General features: G+C 36.9%; 1 protein-coding gene across 4 annotated transcripts in view; it reads left to right on the top strand.

The window, feature by feature from the left end:
- LOC140151050 (casein kinase I-like) overlaps nucleotides 1-4,007 on the top strand; it is a 66,872-nt gene extending 62,865 nt beyond the window's left edge. For 2 of the 4 annotated variants that reach the window (XM_072173245.1, XM_072173247.1), the window contains exon 9: nucleotides 1,499-4,006. In XM_072173245.1, the coding sequence (XP_072029346.1) occupies nucleotides 1,499-1,731 (233 nt within the window). In that variant the 3' untranslated portion in view covers nucleotides 1,732-4,006. Of the gene's footprint in view, nucleotides 1-1,498 lie in introns of all 4 variants that reach the window. The other 2 variants (XR_011858887.1, XM_072173250.1) reach the window with 2 other exon arrangements.
- Nucleotides 4,008-18,885: the final 14,878 nt, after the last annotated feature.

The raw sequence follows: 18,885 nt of genomic DNA, 5'->3' as shown, positions 1-18,885 counted from the left end.
GAGAAAATTTGTCTCTCCACCCGCTTTTTGAACCACCAACCCCTCCGGTGCCAACCAGCAGACTGGACATAGCAAGCTACACGTGTGACCGTCGCCCCGCCAACATTTTCATGTGTATGTAGTTTGGCAGGTTTACGCAATTTGATCATATGGGTGGTTGTGTCGTCTTGTTTTGTATGGTCTATAAGCGTTATGGTTAAATTTTATAGTATTTTGTTGACAATGTGTAATGTAAGTGCTGGCATTACATTTTGCTATGCGATGCCAGCTATAACCAAGGCAAGTTATCATTGCTGCCCTGTGGTTTAACCTCCAGGCTGTAGGCTTGGTTAATTGTTAAGTTGATAAAAGGCATTCAGTGGCCTTTCCGTGTGCCTGCAAACCTACTCGGAATAAAAAAAATCACAAAAATTTGTGCCCTTTAAAATATCTGGATATACAGTACTTAGTAGGGAACCGGTATTGGAATGGCATTCTTTGCATGCTACTTGTACTTGATTTGTCGACTTTGTTGTATACTTGTTGCGGTGTTTCTATCTTTTGTTTGGCTTACTGTTTGCTTGCTTTCTCTTGTCAATGTCTTTTTTGGGTATAAATATGAGGCTTTCAAGCAGTTATTAACAACCTGCACATTTTCATAAGCTCTGTTTTCTTCAGCTTGCTTTTTTTTTCCTTCCCTGCTCTCACAAAACAATATACAATGTATAATGGAGATTGATACATGTTCTAACATTGACAATAATATTAGCTGTATCATTGGGCTATTCCAGTTGATCTCCATACACCCAATGGAAGACATGACCTTAAGCATTTGCATAGGGAGTGTGGCTTTAAAATGGGGTTACCTGGATGGGTAACTCCATTTGAAATACACACCCCCTGTGTGGGAGATTAAGGTCCAGTCATATGGGATGTATGGGTTTCAAATGGAAAAGCCCATTATTTGTTTACTAATAAACACTGATTGTTTTCATTTATGTAACACACCTGTTTGAATCATATTCCTTTATGATTAAACATTCTATTACAGGTAGATTAAATATTTCTTGGCCAAACTTTTACATGCGTGTTGCATCCATGTAGCGTACTAAGCGTGTACGCAATGTAAGGCGCGTGTATGCTTTCTTCTGTACCACGCTATGTGCGTGTGTTTATCGCGGAGCCACTAGCGTTCATTCACCCCTTGCATGGTTCCGTCATGTTGGGTAGAGCCTCAAACTGGCAACAGAGCGGACATGAGAGAAAGAATTATGCAACTTTACTGTAAGTTACATTAACTGTTGTATTAACAGATTCAATTCCCATTCATGTATGTTGCCAGTTCGAGGCTCTACCCAAAACTTGATGACCATGCAAGGAGCGAATAGTGTTCGATCTTGGCCAAGAATTACTTAATTAACCTGTATTGTGCATTTGAAATATAAGCCCAGTGCAATCTTTCAACAACTATAGCTCAATTTTAAGTTAGTGACTAATTGTATGTTTGTTTCACCCACAGCCACCTCTCCCCGTCCAATATCCCGTGCTGAAGCACAGAGGTCCGTAAGTCGACGTCTACACCGAGGCGTAGCACCAGCTGTAGCCAGTGCCGATCCCTCACGGCGAGACATGGGTCGCTTAACAACTCCGTACACTGCCATGAATGGTGGTATGAGCGGAGGCATGAAAGGTGACATGGGTAGGGACGATGGCCCTACGCGGACTGCTTCATCAAGATATCTCAGGAAGTGATAGCAACCAATTTGAGCAAAAACAAACAAATGAAACTATATCAAAGTTGGTTGTTACCATGGTTTAAAATGAATTGTGTTTAAAAATATTATAAACAGAGGCCACCTCTGAAATGTTGTTGCAATAGTGTGGAATATAAAAAAAACAGAAGGCAGGAGGGAGTGAGAGAGCGAATGAGATACAGCCAGGAGATATTTGTTATCAGCCAGGAGATATTTGTCATGTGCTAGTGTTATGAGATGCAGAAGCAAATTCAGCTTTAAGCGTGGATTAGTGTGCAACTGCCTGATATTTTCTATATGCACACAAAAGGGGATACTGCAAAGCACCGGCTGGATTATGTGCACGGACTGTAAATTGTGCAACGCTTTATCATTCCTAATGCTAGCCACTCCACGAGGAGGAGTGCGCTAGACTCACTACCAACGTACTGGAGGAAGCAGAGCGCCATCAGTGTCAGGGTGCTGTAGCAGATCAATTTTTATCGTGTCATAAATGTAATACCTTGCTGTTTATTATTGAGGATATGTTGTCCTCAATGTGCTGCTTGTCTGAAAACTTGAGACTTGTAAAAAAAAAAATGACAGAAACTTATATATATATCTCAAGACCTCAGTTTTTTTTTCAGACGACGATATATATACATATTGTTGATTGTGTAACAGCTCCCAAAACAAAAACTGTGAACCACACAGTAAATATGTTTATGTTGGGGCCACAAGTGTTGGGTCCAATGCCATCCGAGTATACGCCATGCTGACCAAAAGTGGAATCGTTCAAAATACATGCGGTGGTGCAACCTACTGACCAACCAACTAATCACAGGAATAGCTTCACATGCTAAGTGACCAATCATGTAGGGCCAGTATACTGACCAACCAAGCAGGAATTTCCTGGAAAGCGCCAGGGTTGTGTCTACCGACTTGTGAATGGCATGAAGAACAAAGCAACGAAACAGCGACCAGGGGATAAAGCTACCAACAGGCAAATACAGTGATTTGTAGAATATCACTGATGAGATTTTAAGAGGAATAAAATGGATGATAGCAGGTCTTATTGTTTAAGACATGCACATCTAATTGTACACATTACACACCTAAAATGATAACGAGTAGTGTGATTACAGCACACCTCAATGAAACATCCCAAGAGTTTGATTGAAATCACCCCAGGAGTGTGATTGAAATCACCCCAGGAGTGTGATTGAAATCACCCCAGGAGTGTGATTCAAATCACCCCAGGAGTGCGATTCAAATCACCTCAGGAGTGTGATTCAAATCACACTCCTCCCTGAGTATGATTCAAATTCACCCCAGGTGTGCATTTCATATCACCCCAGGAGTGTGATTGAAATCACCCCAGGAGTGTGATTCAAATCACTTCAGGAGTGTGATTCAAATCACCCCAGGAGTGTGATTCAAATCACACTACAGTATGATTCAAATTCACCCCAGGTGTGCGATTCAAATCACCCCAGGAGTGTGATTCAAACCACACAACTACAGTATTCTTAGAAATGTCTTGAGGAGTGGGATTTGTAGCATGCAAGCAATAAGCGATATTGACAATTCAGAACAGTGCATTGTGGGTAATACCGAGATGGGACAAAAGATTGTAGCACACAGTGTTTCAAGGGCAGTGAACTTGCCACTTTGTAAAAAAATGATTTGTACTCATATGTAACAAGCAAAGTATTGGGTGAGTCTGGTTACACTGCCAATGATGTAATTGGCCAGTAAAATCACCCGAGTCTCAATCCATCACACAACCCCTCAGTGGAGGAGATTGTGTTATTTCTCCCACTTGACTTTCCCAATATTACCCACAATGCACTCTGAATGATCAATTTTGCTTAATTACCAAAGGCAAGGCCTGTATTATTGATTATGTTTATCTTCCACAAGTTTCACTGGCAATCAAGATGTGGTATGTCTCAAACATTGGTAGTTATAAGATGATGACTCCCAAACATGCTCGTCTTGATTTTAAACTAAAAGAAATTAACAACACCACAACAAAATGTGAAGCGATGATGATAGGCAAACAGTAACTTATTTAAGATTTTGAAAATGCTGTTTAAGCCTATTGTTATCGGTGGTAATATGCGGCTTGTGGATTTATGAGCTTTCTGCTCAAAAACACAAGTTCCAATTTCCCACTTGTTACAGTGTGATAAGGCAAAAAAAAAGGTTTGTCTCAAAGCTTGCGTGCGCGCGCATTTGTAAAATCGTGAGATTTGGAAAAAAAGAAATGCGGAATTCTTTTTTATTACAAAAAATTTTTTTTTTTTTAGTTTTTTAGTTCCAGAAAAATTCGGCGAAATTCAGATATTTTTCTCCAAATACCATGAAAAAAGTCGGGAATGAAAAAAAACAACAAAAAAACACTCGTGAGCTTTGAGACAAACCATTTTTTTTTTGCCTAAGTGTAAAATTGTGATTTGACGTTCACGCTTGATTGTAAATTTCAGTGTCTCGTATGAAAGTCAAGTACAGTTTTACAGTTCTATGCATTGTATCGGTGTTAATGAAGGTATAATTTGTGGCAATGAAAACACTCCCTTTTTATAATGATAATAGTAAACTTATTATTGATGGCCCACAACTGGGTACCGTGTGATTTGCTGTTAACACACTACTGTAAAAGTAGACATTTTTGTGCTGCAATTTTGCGTTTCCAGCAACTGCTAAAAAAACCAATGCACGAATTGATTCATTTTGTGTATAGGTCATCGTAAGGAAGCTTATATTCGCAAATTTTAAAATAACTGAAACAATGCAAAATTGGCAAAGTGCAAGTAAATTAATCGCGCAAAAATGTCCACTTTTACAGTCTTGTTTCCAAAAGCAATGGAAGGATTTGTAGCTTTAGTAAAAGTACAGACATTTGCTTTGAAGCAGTTTTGCAGTCGATGAAAACCGACGTCAAGTTTGTCATAACCAAAAACATTTTGAAGTATCCCGCTTTTAGTATGTTAATTTGGTAGGCAAGCTTGGTTTGGGCATTTGTCCTTGTATTATTCACAATGTTGTGACCAAAATTTTCCCAAATCCATTTACATTGCATTTGATGACAAGAAGTGTTAAGTCGGTTATGCACATGGTACTATGGTTATAACATAATATAGCATGCATGCTCTTGCGCAAAAATATTGACACACAAAACACATGTATACAAAGCAAGACACTATTTTTCTGTATGTTGTATTTGATGAACACTTTATAACTGTGTGGGTGCACTTAGGTTTGTTATATGTGCGAATAGTCAAAAAAAGTTATCAGTAATCCTATTTGTATCCAAATTTTTATACAAAACTTGAGTAAAATATTTTAAAAATTCAATCCATTAATGTTTAAATGTGACAATTTATAGTGGACATACATTATTATTTTTTTATTTTTTTTTAAGTACATAAAACATAATGTGAGTTCATGTGGTATAAAAATCAGTGAGATGAGTCCAACCAATGCATATTTAACAGGACCAGTGTAACGCACACTGTGAGCGCTTACAAAGATCCTATTCAGGAGTTTATTCCATTTTAGAAATATGCTGATTTAATAAAAATGCCAAATACCAATTCTGTGCTTGCATGTAACACTCATATGTGAGATTTTGATGTTTTACAAATCTGGTCAACTCTGAAAAATAATCAAGGAGATTAGACACAAAGAGTACCAACTCCGCCGTGTTTGCACATCACTCATGGAGGGCACAATAGTGTACATAAATATTGGAATTTTTGCCATGCACCAGGCACACTTAGATTTAAGTATGTTGTGCCAATAACATGCGCTAAGTGCTACAGTCGCACACTTGTAATGATCAAGCGTAAAGATGCAAATTATTGTTCGATGTCCAGGTTTTGTACACTCTTTTGGTCTTGATGCATGACAATCCAAGTTGGCGGATTAACTATAGCATTACGCATGGGTTTTTTTTTTTAGCTGGTTCTCTTTGAGTTTAATCTCTTTGAAAGTACCTGAGAAAAATGTTAACTTGGATGCATGGTTGTAGCTTCATATGTTTGCTGAATGATAAGGGAGAGAGAGAGAACCTTTATTTTCTTGAATTGAAGAACATTTTAGATTGCTGACTGTATGGAAATAAGCAGTAGTTATTACTATCTAATATTAGTTCAATAAAAAAAGCGTGAAGCAGGATAAGAATTTGGTCACACAGTGAGAGAAACTTGTGGTTACTTGATTCTTGCCAAGAGACATTCAGAGAATCAAAGGTCCCGGGTTCGAATCCTGGAAGGTCAGTGGAGTTTGTTTCACTGGCTTTCATTCATTTAGTGTGATGAGAAGTTTAAATCCAATTAAATTATCTGTAACCACTGGTGCTCTGGAAGAACCGCCATGTTGTATTCCCAAGAAGAGACAGATGGTTGGGATTTGAAGCCATTCCTTGTTGGAATCAACTTCGATTCACACAATATATGCCAAATTTCTAACCCGCATACATGGATGTTTCTTGGCAATCTTTAATACCACTAATTTTCCTCACCTAAGGGTTGACATTGCGAAGTCAAGCTGTTAGTTTTGTTTACTAAGGTAAACTGTAGACTGACTCGAGTGGCATTTTTGAGATGGCAGCCTCCTCTCTGATGGAACAAGTGAGGCTGAAAAGCCGACCCTCCCGTTTTCTAATTTGCTTTTCAGTGCTGCTAAACTTCTACGCATTCCATGGTGTAACAATTCATGAAACTTGAAGGGAATGACAGAGCATGAATTATTATGCAGTTATAATGTTCTTAAAAAGTGTTATGAGTAATTATTAGCACAAATTGTAACTGCAATGGGTTAAAAATGCAATGCTAGTAGTGTTTACAGTCACCAATATTACAGCATTACTTGGCTACTTACCGGGGCATTAAGTTATCAGAATTGCTTTTACCAGATAAGAGTGCTATAAATTGTGTACAAAAGCTGAAAGTATGGTCACATGGTCTGTCAATAGTCGGAAACAGCATTAAGTCACCCAGTTGGCAAATGTTGAAACCATGGAAGTATGCTCTGGTAAAAACTATTTTGATTTTAACAAAATAACAGTCAGTGCACAAAGTGTTGATAATGCTGTAAGTCAAGATGTGGCACAAACAAGCTTCTTTTTTTTTTTAACCCAGTGGCCATAACCAGCCAATTATAAGACTCTAAGAACTATTTTGATTGGTTACAAAGAGGGCTATGCCATGTATTGAGCCAATCAGAGATATGGTAATAGCCAGGCCAGTATGGCTGAAGGGAGTTAAGCTTAAAATGCATAGAAATCTAAAAGCTCTACTTTGATTGGTTACTCAGATGATTAAACCATGTAATTAGCCAATCAAAGGCTCTCTAAGAAATGCAGTAATGCCCACAGAGTTAAATTTAAGGAACCCTGGGAAAAGTCTGTATGTGCTAGTAGTCTCTGACCAAATTATCTAGGTAATAGTGTGCGCAAATTACATGTGCATCTTTATATTTATGAACTAGTACAAGTCCAACTGTTTACCTACAGTTTTAGGGATGGAATCAAAACTCGACCGGCGGTTCCGTCCGATTGCCATTGCAACAATAGCAACCGGATGGAACCGCCGGTCGAGTTTTGATTTCATCCCTTGGGGAATGGAATAACTTCAAAAATACAGTGAAATGCAAAAGTACTTATGATGTTGTTTCAATCTGACAATGACATTCATTGCCTTAGTTATCCTGAATGATGATATTGAATCATTTGGGGTTGACATGTTATGCTGTGGGATAAAAATCCACTAGTAACTCTAAAAACTTTTCACAGTAAGGCTTAATTACCAAAGTTTCTCACTCACAAAATTGGACTTCCGTCACATGCTTAACAAGTTTAATTATCGACCATTTGCACCCTTTCTAGAAACTTCAGTCGTTCAGTAAAGCTGATGTCAATTTGGATAACACATATTGGTAGACTGTGTAACACAAGTATAACATGCTAATTTGGTATAGCCATGTCCACTGTCCAGAGCTTTTCAAGTCACAGAAACAAATGAGAATCGGGACTATTAATACCGCCTTTGTATTTTGGAGCTTTGACCATGAGGAACATTTTGGGGTAGACAAACGAAAACATTTCTGTATCATGCACATCTTATACATACACGCCAGTGTCATGTAGTGGCGTTTCAAATTGTGTCGGTAGTCTGTGCTGTGTGCAAGCAGCAGTTATTTCAGAATGCATTCCTGGCAAAACACAAGTACCCCAAAAGTGTCATCCATGCCTAAACCAAGCTGGCGGGGAGTCCCTTTTTACTATTTTTGTGGTCTAACTTGCTTCTTTGTTGATCCAACAGTCTATTCATAAGTGTCAACCTTCATTCATGTCTTATAGGGAACTATAAGGGTTATTGCATGTAGTTTTATGTTGAGCAGAAATATTGAAATACTTGAAATTTGGTCTCTGCATTGCTCACTTGGTATGTCATTGTTAACACTCTGGAGCCAGATTTCAGAAAACTTGCAACAAAAGTGCCCAAATATGCAATTTGTTATTGCACAATCACAAAACTGGTAGCTTTAGACTGGATTTTTTTAGACTTGTAATAAAATTTGTTGCAGGTATTCATGAAGTCGGGTCCGGGTGTAAGCAGCAATGGCAGTAATCCACTTCTATATGGGGGTTGTTATAATTTTGATACGCTTACATTAAATGCAATTTTTTTCTTATATATTTATTTCTATTGTTGGTGCATTAATAGTAGTCCACCTGATAACTTATTAGTGATGTACTGTCAAACATTGATTTGAAAATTGAACTCAGTAAATTAACTTTTTTGCAACGAAACAATCAAAGTATAGTATGTGTAACCATGATGGGAAACTGTATGATGTACATGATTTGAAAGGTGCCTGTGATCTGGATATTGTGAGCATTGTGTGGTATGTAACTTATTGTAGTATATATTGATAAGAATGAATAGGTGTGACATGATATGATCCTATCAGGCCATAGTAGGCAATTATGAAAGTTCTTTCTCTGTAATTTGGCCTGTTTGGGATCGGATCACATCATGGCTACTTGGAGCACACAAAATGGTTACCTGCTATACTCTGATCAGCTCTTAACAGGCGGGACTCGTGGATTGATATAGAATGGCGTACACACAACTGCGTATTGCGTGACGGACGTGCGCTTTTGTGAATTTACGCGGGCATAAGTTGAGACTTTATTGATTTGCACAGTAACAAAAACCGAATAATGCTCGCCTATTATGAGCTGATCATAGTATAAGGCTGCATGGAAAGGTTTAACTGCCTTTTTTTAAACCTTATCAGTTAAATCTTTTTGTACTCAAAGCAGCCTTAACAGATAACCATTTTGCACCAAGCAGTCAAGATAGCTGCTAGGGTGGATGGAATGCGCAGCTCCTCACAGTGACTAGGGCACAGACATGCAATAGAGTTTACTGGAACAGTCCCTGGTGCAAGTACTCAAAGGTGGATTACCGTAAAATCTGGATTTTAAGCTGACACTGCTTGCTTATAAATACATTGCTTTGAAGACAAGCTGCTCAAGTCCAAACTGATAAAGCTCACTAGGCGCTTGTACATCGGCTTCATTGGGGGACATTCACTTCAGAAATTATTGTCATAATAATAGCTATGCTAATCTGTGTGGCGCAGTCATAAAAAACTGTCAGCTATAACGGTGTGTGGAGTAAATACGCTGTGTATTTGTCATGCACATAGAGCAGTTGTACAACTACTCCTCAACTCATAACACCTTTATAGCTGAAACTTTTATTGGTATTATATAATTAACCTGTTTGTGATACAATATGCTATCAGCTGATAGGCTCATACATTTGTACACCAACTACAAATATGTGTAACTTCAAAATACCCTTTACATGGATGCTTTAAGATTAGGCTTAGCTGTGGAGGATAGTTTGAAGTTATTTTGCAACTTTTGCAACCTAAACTTTAACGGACAGAGCAATTTTGAGTCGGAGTCTGGTATAAGCTCTTTGCCAAATTTTGACAAGTGTGCAGAAATCCTACATGTCACGTTGGGCCAGGTTGGATAACTTGATGTTGCTTGTTGGTATTTTCCTTCTGAATACAAATTGCTGAAAAAATACAACAGTAAATTATACCAAATTATACACAATGGTTTATGTTGCCTTTTAATTTACATACTCTGTGTAGCCTACATCTTCTGGGGTACTGTTCTGAATGCACTGCTTTAATATTTCAATTGTCATTTACATGTGGTAATGAAAGTGGGAGAGAGTGGTGTAACATAAACCTGTTATGTGGGCATTTTGAAAATAAACCATATTTCTAGCTTGGGGTTTCTTGAAGATAAGCAGTTTTGGCTGGCTAGCAATGTTAAGAACCAGGCTCAACTGCTTTGAACATGTAGCAAGTGACTTTCAATCTTCAATGAATTTATATACTACTCAATTTTTTAACAAACTATTATTATACATACGACATTTTAGTACTGAAGGTTTGTCTGACAATTGTTATACTATATATCACAAACTGGTCATAAATACTACAGCACTGTCTGGGACACGTTTTGTTCATCCCATGTGTGTGTGGGCGGGTGGGTGGGTGCTCGAACTTTCAATGTGCTATGAGAAATGCAGAAAAGGGAGGAGTAAGAGTCATGCAGTAAGATATATCCCTTTCAAGAATTTAAACCAATTACATTGTGTGCTCACTTAGCATGGAGTAATGCATTTGATCATTGTTTGAATAGTCATTGTATGTTAAACTCCCTTTATATTCAAGCAGTGATTAAAAGGACAACTGGGAGCCAACTGGTCCAATTATTGTTAGGAATACAAAGTTTTCAGCAATACAATGCTTATTAAATGGGCAGAGATATTGCAGTTATTGCTCTATTGTCAAAATTGTGACTTAGGCTCTGGTGGATCAGATATTATAAATGTTACATATTGTGTTATCATTGTGTTAGCATGTGTCAAACTAACACGTATAGCTCATGCATAAATGACATGTTAAATTATGTATTAACCTTGAGTAAGATATGCATTTTAATGAGTCGCTTATTTTGAAACAACCCAGTGTCTGTCTACCCAGCCACAGATACCTCTACAAAGCAAGTTCAATCTGGTTATTATTCCAATCCAGCTGTGCATATATTGCAAAAATAATTGCCCTAGTCATGGGCCTACTCATGGCACAACAAGAGCTGGGTCGGACTGGTCACTTTGTTTACAAAAAATAAAGACTCCCATTTAACAGAAAGACATATTCAAGGTTGATACATACTGATGTATGCAACACAAGTGTGGGAAGAGTTGGCTCCCAGGTGTATTAAATCTGATTCCAAGTTTTCTGAACAAACAATGTTGTGGAGTGAAATATGGAGGATGTGATCGTGAACCTCTTTTTAAACAAGTTACTAAATAGCTGTGAAATGTGTGTTGTGTCTCTATAGTTTGCTGCAAAAAGTGTTTGTTTCGATCTTTTTCATATATTTTGTTTTGGATATTTTTTTTAAAGATTAAGTTATGCCTGTAGGATTATTTATTGTTTGTTTGCGTAATATATATAGCATGTTGCCATGTTTTAACCCCCTTAGGGAATAATAGTTTTCAAAGTAAAACTATGTGCCAAATGTCTCTCTATAAAGTGTCCAAGACACGAAAAGGGGATGATTTTAGTAAACGGTGATGTGATCAAGCTACATGAATCACTTGTCGCTAATATTGATTTGGAGGTGATCAATAATAGTTGTTCTAAAGCAACATTAAAATAACCATATCTATAGATCCGTAAGTCCAATTGTAATAGTTTTCAGCAAAATAAAAGTCTGCTGATGGTCATTGCAATGAAATGAACAGGTCTGCAGATGGCCAATGCAATGAAATGAACAAATGCAATTGGATTTGACAAGAGACTCATTTTGCTTGATTGCATCACAAATGAGAAATAATTGTGGTGGTTTTTGGCCACCTGATTGTATACCACTTACTGAACTGTGGTCCATAATTCAATGGGCATGTGATATTTGAGTATGGAAATTCAGTGTACACATTATGTGTGATGAGTCCAGAGAATTGTGGATGATAGCATAGGCATATTTGTGGAGAGCTGAGACAGGACATAAAGAAAGTGACCTTGTCAGTATGTGTATGTTGCATTGAATTAGACGCAGACTCTTCTATATGTTTGTGTGTCTCACTCATAAGAGGAGGAAATGGTATTGCCATACACCAGATAAACTTTTATTTGTATGTGCCTGCTTGTTCGCTGTATGTGTTGTGCCAATTACACATATAAAGGCTGCTTGCACAAACTTAATTGGGTTCATGCATTGCTTGCGACCATTTTCAGTAATTGCTATAGTTATTGCCATAAGTACACTTTATTGGTCCTGCAAGTGACAATCCAATACGGCACAATATCTTATAGCATTGATGCTTTTACGAGTTGTATTTTTTGACTAATTTCTTTGGTGTATTCATATCTTCAGCTCTAACACTGTGAAGTGTGGAGGCCCAGCGGGTTTAGCATATAGCATGCTATTGCTTTAAATCAGTAAGGGTTTGTGAGGTTTTACATGATGGGCCATAAACCTTTTGCCTTTGGTGCAATGGTGAGGTTATAATTCATTGTTACAGGATTGTTTACACAATGGAAATAAGGTGTCAATATAACATGAACATTTGACAAGACATGTATGCTAACCCCATGAGTACTGCCTGCTGATTGGTTACAAGAATACTATTGTGATTTATTGAGCCAATCAGCAACATGGTAAGAATGATGTTAGGGCTGATGAGGCTAAACCCCATAAGTACTTCCTGCTGATTGGTTACAAGAAGACTGTTATGATTTATTGAGCCAATCAGCAATATGGTAAGAATGATGGGGCTGAAGAGAATTGAGTAACCAATCAAAAACGATGTAAGAGGTTGAACTCCTGGGCATTATAAGTGGCTTGTCTATGAACAGCTGAGGAAAGGGAAACAATTTAGAATTGTTTGACTCCGTCAGTGTCCAAAGAAAATATGCAACTGTCTGAAGTAAAAGGGGTTTATTTAATAGATATTGGGTCAATTCATTATAGTCGGTTACGTCAAAGTGTTGAGGCAGCTGTTTCGTGTGTGCATCTATACAGCGTCTTTGAAGTGTGGCATGGGTGTTCACGATTTCAAGCTGTGCTCAATGAAATGCAAACTGATGTCACCGACTGGCCAAGAGTAGAAATACTGTATACGTATTTTATTTAAAATGGCTAACAAGATGCAAATTTGGATGCAATTGCATAAGGTTTGTGTTAATTATGTTTGTGTTGCAGCTCTTCACAGAATCAATAGGCTATTCTGTTTGAAATCCATACACCTGTTATGGAAGCTTGACCTTAATTTCCTATATCCTATATGGGGGTGTAGATTTCAAATGTTGTCACCCATTCAGGTAGCCCCATTTGAAATTCAGTGTATGGAAAAATGAGGTTGCATCTTCCATAGGGGGTGTATGGATTTCAACTGGAATAACCCAATGTCTTGAAAGTGGTGTGGATAATTGAGTGTTTATAAATCTCCATAACTTTTTTAAAAAGTAAATCTGTGTGTATGTGTTTGTGCTCAATGATTATTATTTTGTATACAAAAATGGAATAAATATCTGTGACTATCTGATTTTTTCCCCCTTTATAAATTGTTGCTGTTTGTATATGATGATTGGGGCATTTTTTTCCTGGGAATATTGATATACAAGTTTAAATGTGTGAAGCTATATTTGAGGATTATTTGTTTGTCTGTCAACAAAGACCAGTGTGGGTAGGCAGAGACAATTCTCTGTCAGTTGATGCATACAAGATGAGTTTCCCCTTGAATTCAATCTTGGAACAAAAACAACAAATTGGAATTCATGACTCGGTGGTAATCAAAGCTATCATGATTTACGACTTCATGGCAGTTGGGGATGGTTTCAATTTGGTGAAAGTGAACAAATTTTATTGGTTACAATAAACAATTTTGGTTTTTAGTTGTTGTTTTTTCAATTTTGATCCAGTGGATGAATTACTTGGGGAATCTTGTCCACATATGCAATATAGTATGCATTATTCAGTAACAACCATGTGATTTCTGGCCGTTGCTCAGCAAACTTTATGAGAATAGAGAGAATTACTGTAGTGACTGTAACCATTGTGAAAGTAGTAGATATGACAAAATATTATGAACGAAATAAAAATTGTACAGAAATTAACAAGTTGTTATCAATTAGTTTATATACAGTGTGAGTTGTGTTTAGATTGTTAGGCAATTTTAGCTTTTAAGAGTGATGTGTGTATTGTGTTTACACGATTGTAGTGTTAATTTTTGAAAACAAGGTTTGAGAAAAATTAGTTGGGAGGGCTTTTTCCCAAAATATGGGACAGAACTATAACATGATCAACACAAATTGGTTTTTATTTCTAAATCACAGTAAAGTGAGAAGTTTTTGCAAGATTTAATTCTAATTTTAGAACTTAATTTAATTTAAAAAAAAAACCTGCAAAATAATTTCACCGATAGGCACTATTCGCTGTCAAAATGATATAATAATCAGATTAACTAGCAACATAGCAATAGGTGAAGCCATGATTTCTCTGTGATACGGAAAACCAGAAAAATTCACGGAATTCAAGGTTTGCTCACGGAAATTTGAAAATGCCACAAAGTAGTGAACATCTGTGTAAAACGTCTAACTTTTGTGTTGATTTGCAAAAAAACCAAAGAAAAGTAATAATTTAGCAGTAATCAACAATTAAACAATCCATTCTAGCATTTATTCTAGGCCTACGATGCAAGATTCTGTCCGATACAGCTATCGGAAGAACACACAAGACAATTGATGATGCTTAATTTTAATGGGGATGTTGAGGGGAGACTACAGTAAAAAGGTACATATAATCATATAAGATTACACTTTTAAAAACATGCTTGTATTGGAATGTATGCACTTTTCAGTGCTTTATAATGTAAAACGGAAAATCACGGAATCGTCCAATTTTGTAACACAGAAAAATCATGGCTTTAGCAATAGGGTAATACAATTTTTGAATATATCCTCTTCACTAGTAAGTTCACGCGGTACCTCTGCATTGAACCATATGCTGATCACTCGCACCTGCAAGATTAGTATATTTGAAAGGAGCGGTATTGTATTCAATATATGATTGCAGACAAAGGTGAGGAGTATAGCCTGCTTGTAGTCAGTGTTTACTCAGAGGCTGTATGTCTCAAATTTGGCCCAGTGAAAATTATATTTGGCCCACAACAATTTGCAATGCTGTATTACAATTAGTCAATTTGAGGAATTACTGAGACAAAATTGAGTCAATTTTGGGGAGAAATGCTTCATTTGGCGCACTCAATTTCCAGAGAGAGTAAACACTGCTTGTAGTGCAGCGCGATACATTCAAAAATTGTTTTAGCCTATTGCTATGGTAATTAATCCGATTATTACATCACTTTGACAGCGAATACATGTCTACGGTATAGGATCAGAAGGCCATAACTGCAATAGCTGCCAGGTGTCATATTCTTAGAATGCAGAAATTATTCAAATGTCTATGAGGCAGCTATTGCAGATAGGACCTTCTGGTCCTAAACCCTCGATGTGTAGCTCGATCTTTGAAACTGAATATTAAAAGAAACAAACCACAAACTGTTCCAAACAGAAAATGAAAAGCACTTCATTTTCCACTTCAAATATCCTAACTACAATATACGCACATTACAAGAACCAACGCAGGAAATGGAGGAAGTCAGAAGGCAACTAACTGTGCAGTTGCGATTTCTTATCCCTTGATACTTCCGCCCATCCAACTATTCAAAATCACTCTCCTGTGACATGATTTTGAATAGACCATCCCACCCTCTGAAATTAATATTTCTTTCCCCTTAAGTTACATGTATAGCTGTTGTGAAATGTGGTATCCTGTGAATAGTAATGACCTTTGACGAAAATTGTTGTGGTTATTTTGAAGCGGGCTTGACAGAAAATTCCAATATCACAGTTACAATTTTTAGGTCTTATGGTTCTTGAGTTATGTAGAGTGTCGAAACAAAATGTCAATTCAATTCAATTTAGATGTGTACAATAGAATGCAGAAATGTCTTCATAAGAACTGCAATACATTAAGCAATTTTTGAAAGTGGGTGTTTTGCATCAAATCAGGCAGCGGATGACATGATCGAGCCGGCAACTTGTGAAACCGCCCGGCCGTATGGCATTTTCCAATATAGTCGGTTAGTTTTGTGGGGTTCATTATCGAACCCCAACGGTTTTAGCTTGTATTTATATTATTTATCAACATAGGCCTATTTGTTTGTGATATTTCAAGCGTTTTAAAATTTCAAAATAATCCCATTCAATTACACGGTTGACGATGAAAATTTACTGAATTTAGAGAATGCAATGCGGACCTGCATCAAATCATCCAAAGTGTATCTTCTCATTCATCCCCTAATCTAGACATTGATGGAGTTACAACTGCATACCAGTGTTGCAATGTTTACATTATATGCCATTATTGCCAGAAGCAGAACAAAAGCATCACAAATAATTGTAAAACATGTTGCAATGCTGGCTTGTTTGGTTGCAAAGTTATGTATTGCAAAAATATCACCAACCCTGGGATCACAAACATTTTGAGACTAATGCAATATATTGGCTTGATTGCAAAAACATCAAACCATTGTTTCAATAAGAAATGTTGCAATGTTGGTTTGCTTGAATTTGAAATAAGCCAGTTGGAGAGATGTTGACTTGTTTGAATGCGAAGGTTATGCAATGCACAAATTCACAATCCCTGGATACACAAACAATCAAATCAAATGTTGCAATGTTCAGGATTTGAAAGTATCGATTGCAAAGACATAGCATACTTTGTAATCCCATACAATTGTTGCAATATTGGGTTGATTTTTTTACCCCTTACCACATTTCTCCAACTTGATATAATGTACGATTTCCATCCAATTTTGATTTAGTTATTCTTGACCCAACATACTGAAATGATATTAGAAAAAATTGTCAGGAAGTCAGGAAGGTGTCTGTTTATTTTAGGCTGAAATATCAAGGTAAAAGAAGTGAAAGAACCCCCACTTCCTATTTTGGGCATTTAACACGGAGTTCTATGTGGGACTTCATGTCTGAATATCTCCTAGATGTCAAAATTGCTCTGTAGACTAAACAAAGAATTTTGCCAATTCCATGTAGGTGTAAGTTGGGACAAGATCTGATCCATGGAGGCCAAAGGTGGCAAATTTGAAATTGAGATAACGGAAAAAATATGGAGGAAAAGAACAATAAAATACATAAAAAATAGACATCACAAAACGTCAGAACTTTAGACTAACTTTTGGCGTTTTCAGTATTCGCTTTCACAGTGCATGTTAGTAACCATTGGTTACTGCTCCAAGCCTGGGCTCATACACCTGTTCTGAATTTTGATACTGTAAAACCACTTAATTTCGCTAGGGATTTAATTTCGCTAATTTCGCTAGAGGCCTTAATTCGTGAAATGAAATACCCGCAAATTTGGCAAATTTACATTGAATTGTGAACATGAATTCCTGGATTAGCAAAATTAAATACCCATGAAAATGGTGGTCATTGGGAATTAGCGAAATTAAGTACTAGCGAAATTAAGGCTTTGTGTTGTGATCATTTCGATCAGTGGTTCGTAATACAGAAAGCGTGATCCAGTTGACCTGGCAACAGTCATATTCTAACATGAACTATGACAGCGAATATGATAGCCTAATGTTTGTATAAGGCGTAATAATTATAGTAACTCAATTTTCAAAAACACTAAATGGCCTCATTGGACCAGATCGTGTCACATATAAGATTGTACATTATGGCTTTAAAAGCATTACATCCTGGTCACCAAAGTTACAGCCTGATATATGATCACAGTTTGTTTTACACCCCCCCCGATCGTTCAAGTCTGGGCTTCAAGCCAGCCCTTGCAAAAAGATGTGGGAAAATGGCCAAAGATATGTGATGTGTCATGTCAAAAGGAGACACTTTTGGGCAGGATCAGAAATGGAGAAATAGCCAAAAATCTGCCAGGGTGTGATTTTCTCACAACTCGGGTTTGTTGCGAATTTGTGATGTTATTAATGTTAAAAATATTGTCTGATCGTTTCAGACCGGAATATAACTGGCATCTTGTATATTTTGAGACATTTTTCAGGGTAATTCCTACTCTCAACATTGTCAATAATATTTTTAAAGGTCGATATCACAATATCTCAATTTCCAATTTTATAATACCATAATTTATACAAACTCGATATCTTCGCTTAGGAATGTCCGAAAAACCTCAAAATTGATAACCTGCCCATAAGTGTCTCTTTTTGACATGACACGTCACATATATGCATGATGTGCACATCGTTTTGGATTGGTATGTCTATAAATAATACTGGGCAAAAAATAGAGGCCAGTGAAATCCACCTAAATCTGCTAAAAATAAATGACATATATGCGCACTGATTGTGTGGAAATTTTTAATTTTTACACAAAATTCACTAGTGCAAGTGAAAAGGAAACATGTTAATTTCCTTAATTTGGAAAAAATATACTAGGAACTAAATATAGGAAAATATATGAAGGGCTCAAAAATAGTGGCAAGATAGGGCTGCTTGAAGCCCTGTTATGTGTTCCACTGTGGTGTTCCATTTGCAGTAAAAATCAAATATGAAATATATCTTTGTCAAGTCATTACATTCTACTTGGGTTCTATACTTGGGTGGAATGGTCACACAGACAACTAAATCACAACATAAGTTGTTTATTTTCGATATTTAAAGGGAACTACATGTAAAAGCTCCCTTGTTTTTGTTTGTTCTCCTTGAAGCACAATGCACAATAGCGAAACCAATCGGTATGATGGTATCAGTTTCGCATGGTACAATAAGCTTGAATATCTATGAATATGGCGAAAGTGGGCCAACTCAAAAATAGTACAGACAAGCAAACTTACTGATTACACATCTTTATTTTGTAACAACCACATATCTGTACAGCTTCTTAGCAACCTCTTTAGTATAGTAAATCAATAGTATTACATAAAAAAAAAAAAAATACCACTATAGTTTGATCACCTTGTAATTGGTGGAACATATACGCCAAAAGTAGACCCATGGCCACACAT

This window comes from Amphiura filiformis, chromosome 4 (assembly GCF_039555335.1).
Source record: "Amphiura filiformis chromosome 4, Afil_fr2py, whole genome shotgun sequence".
NCBI classification, from domain to species: Eukaryota; Metazoa; Echinodermata; class Ophiuroidea; order Amphilepidida; family Amphiuridae; genus Amphiura; species Amphiura filiformis.
This window is presented reverse-complemented; position numbering and strand designations above follow the sequence as displayed.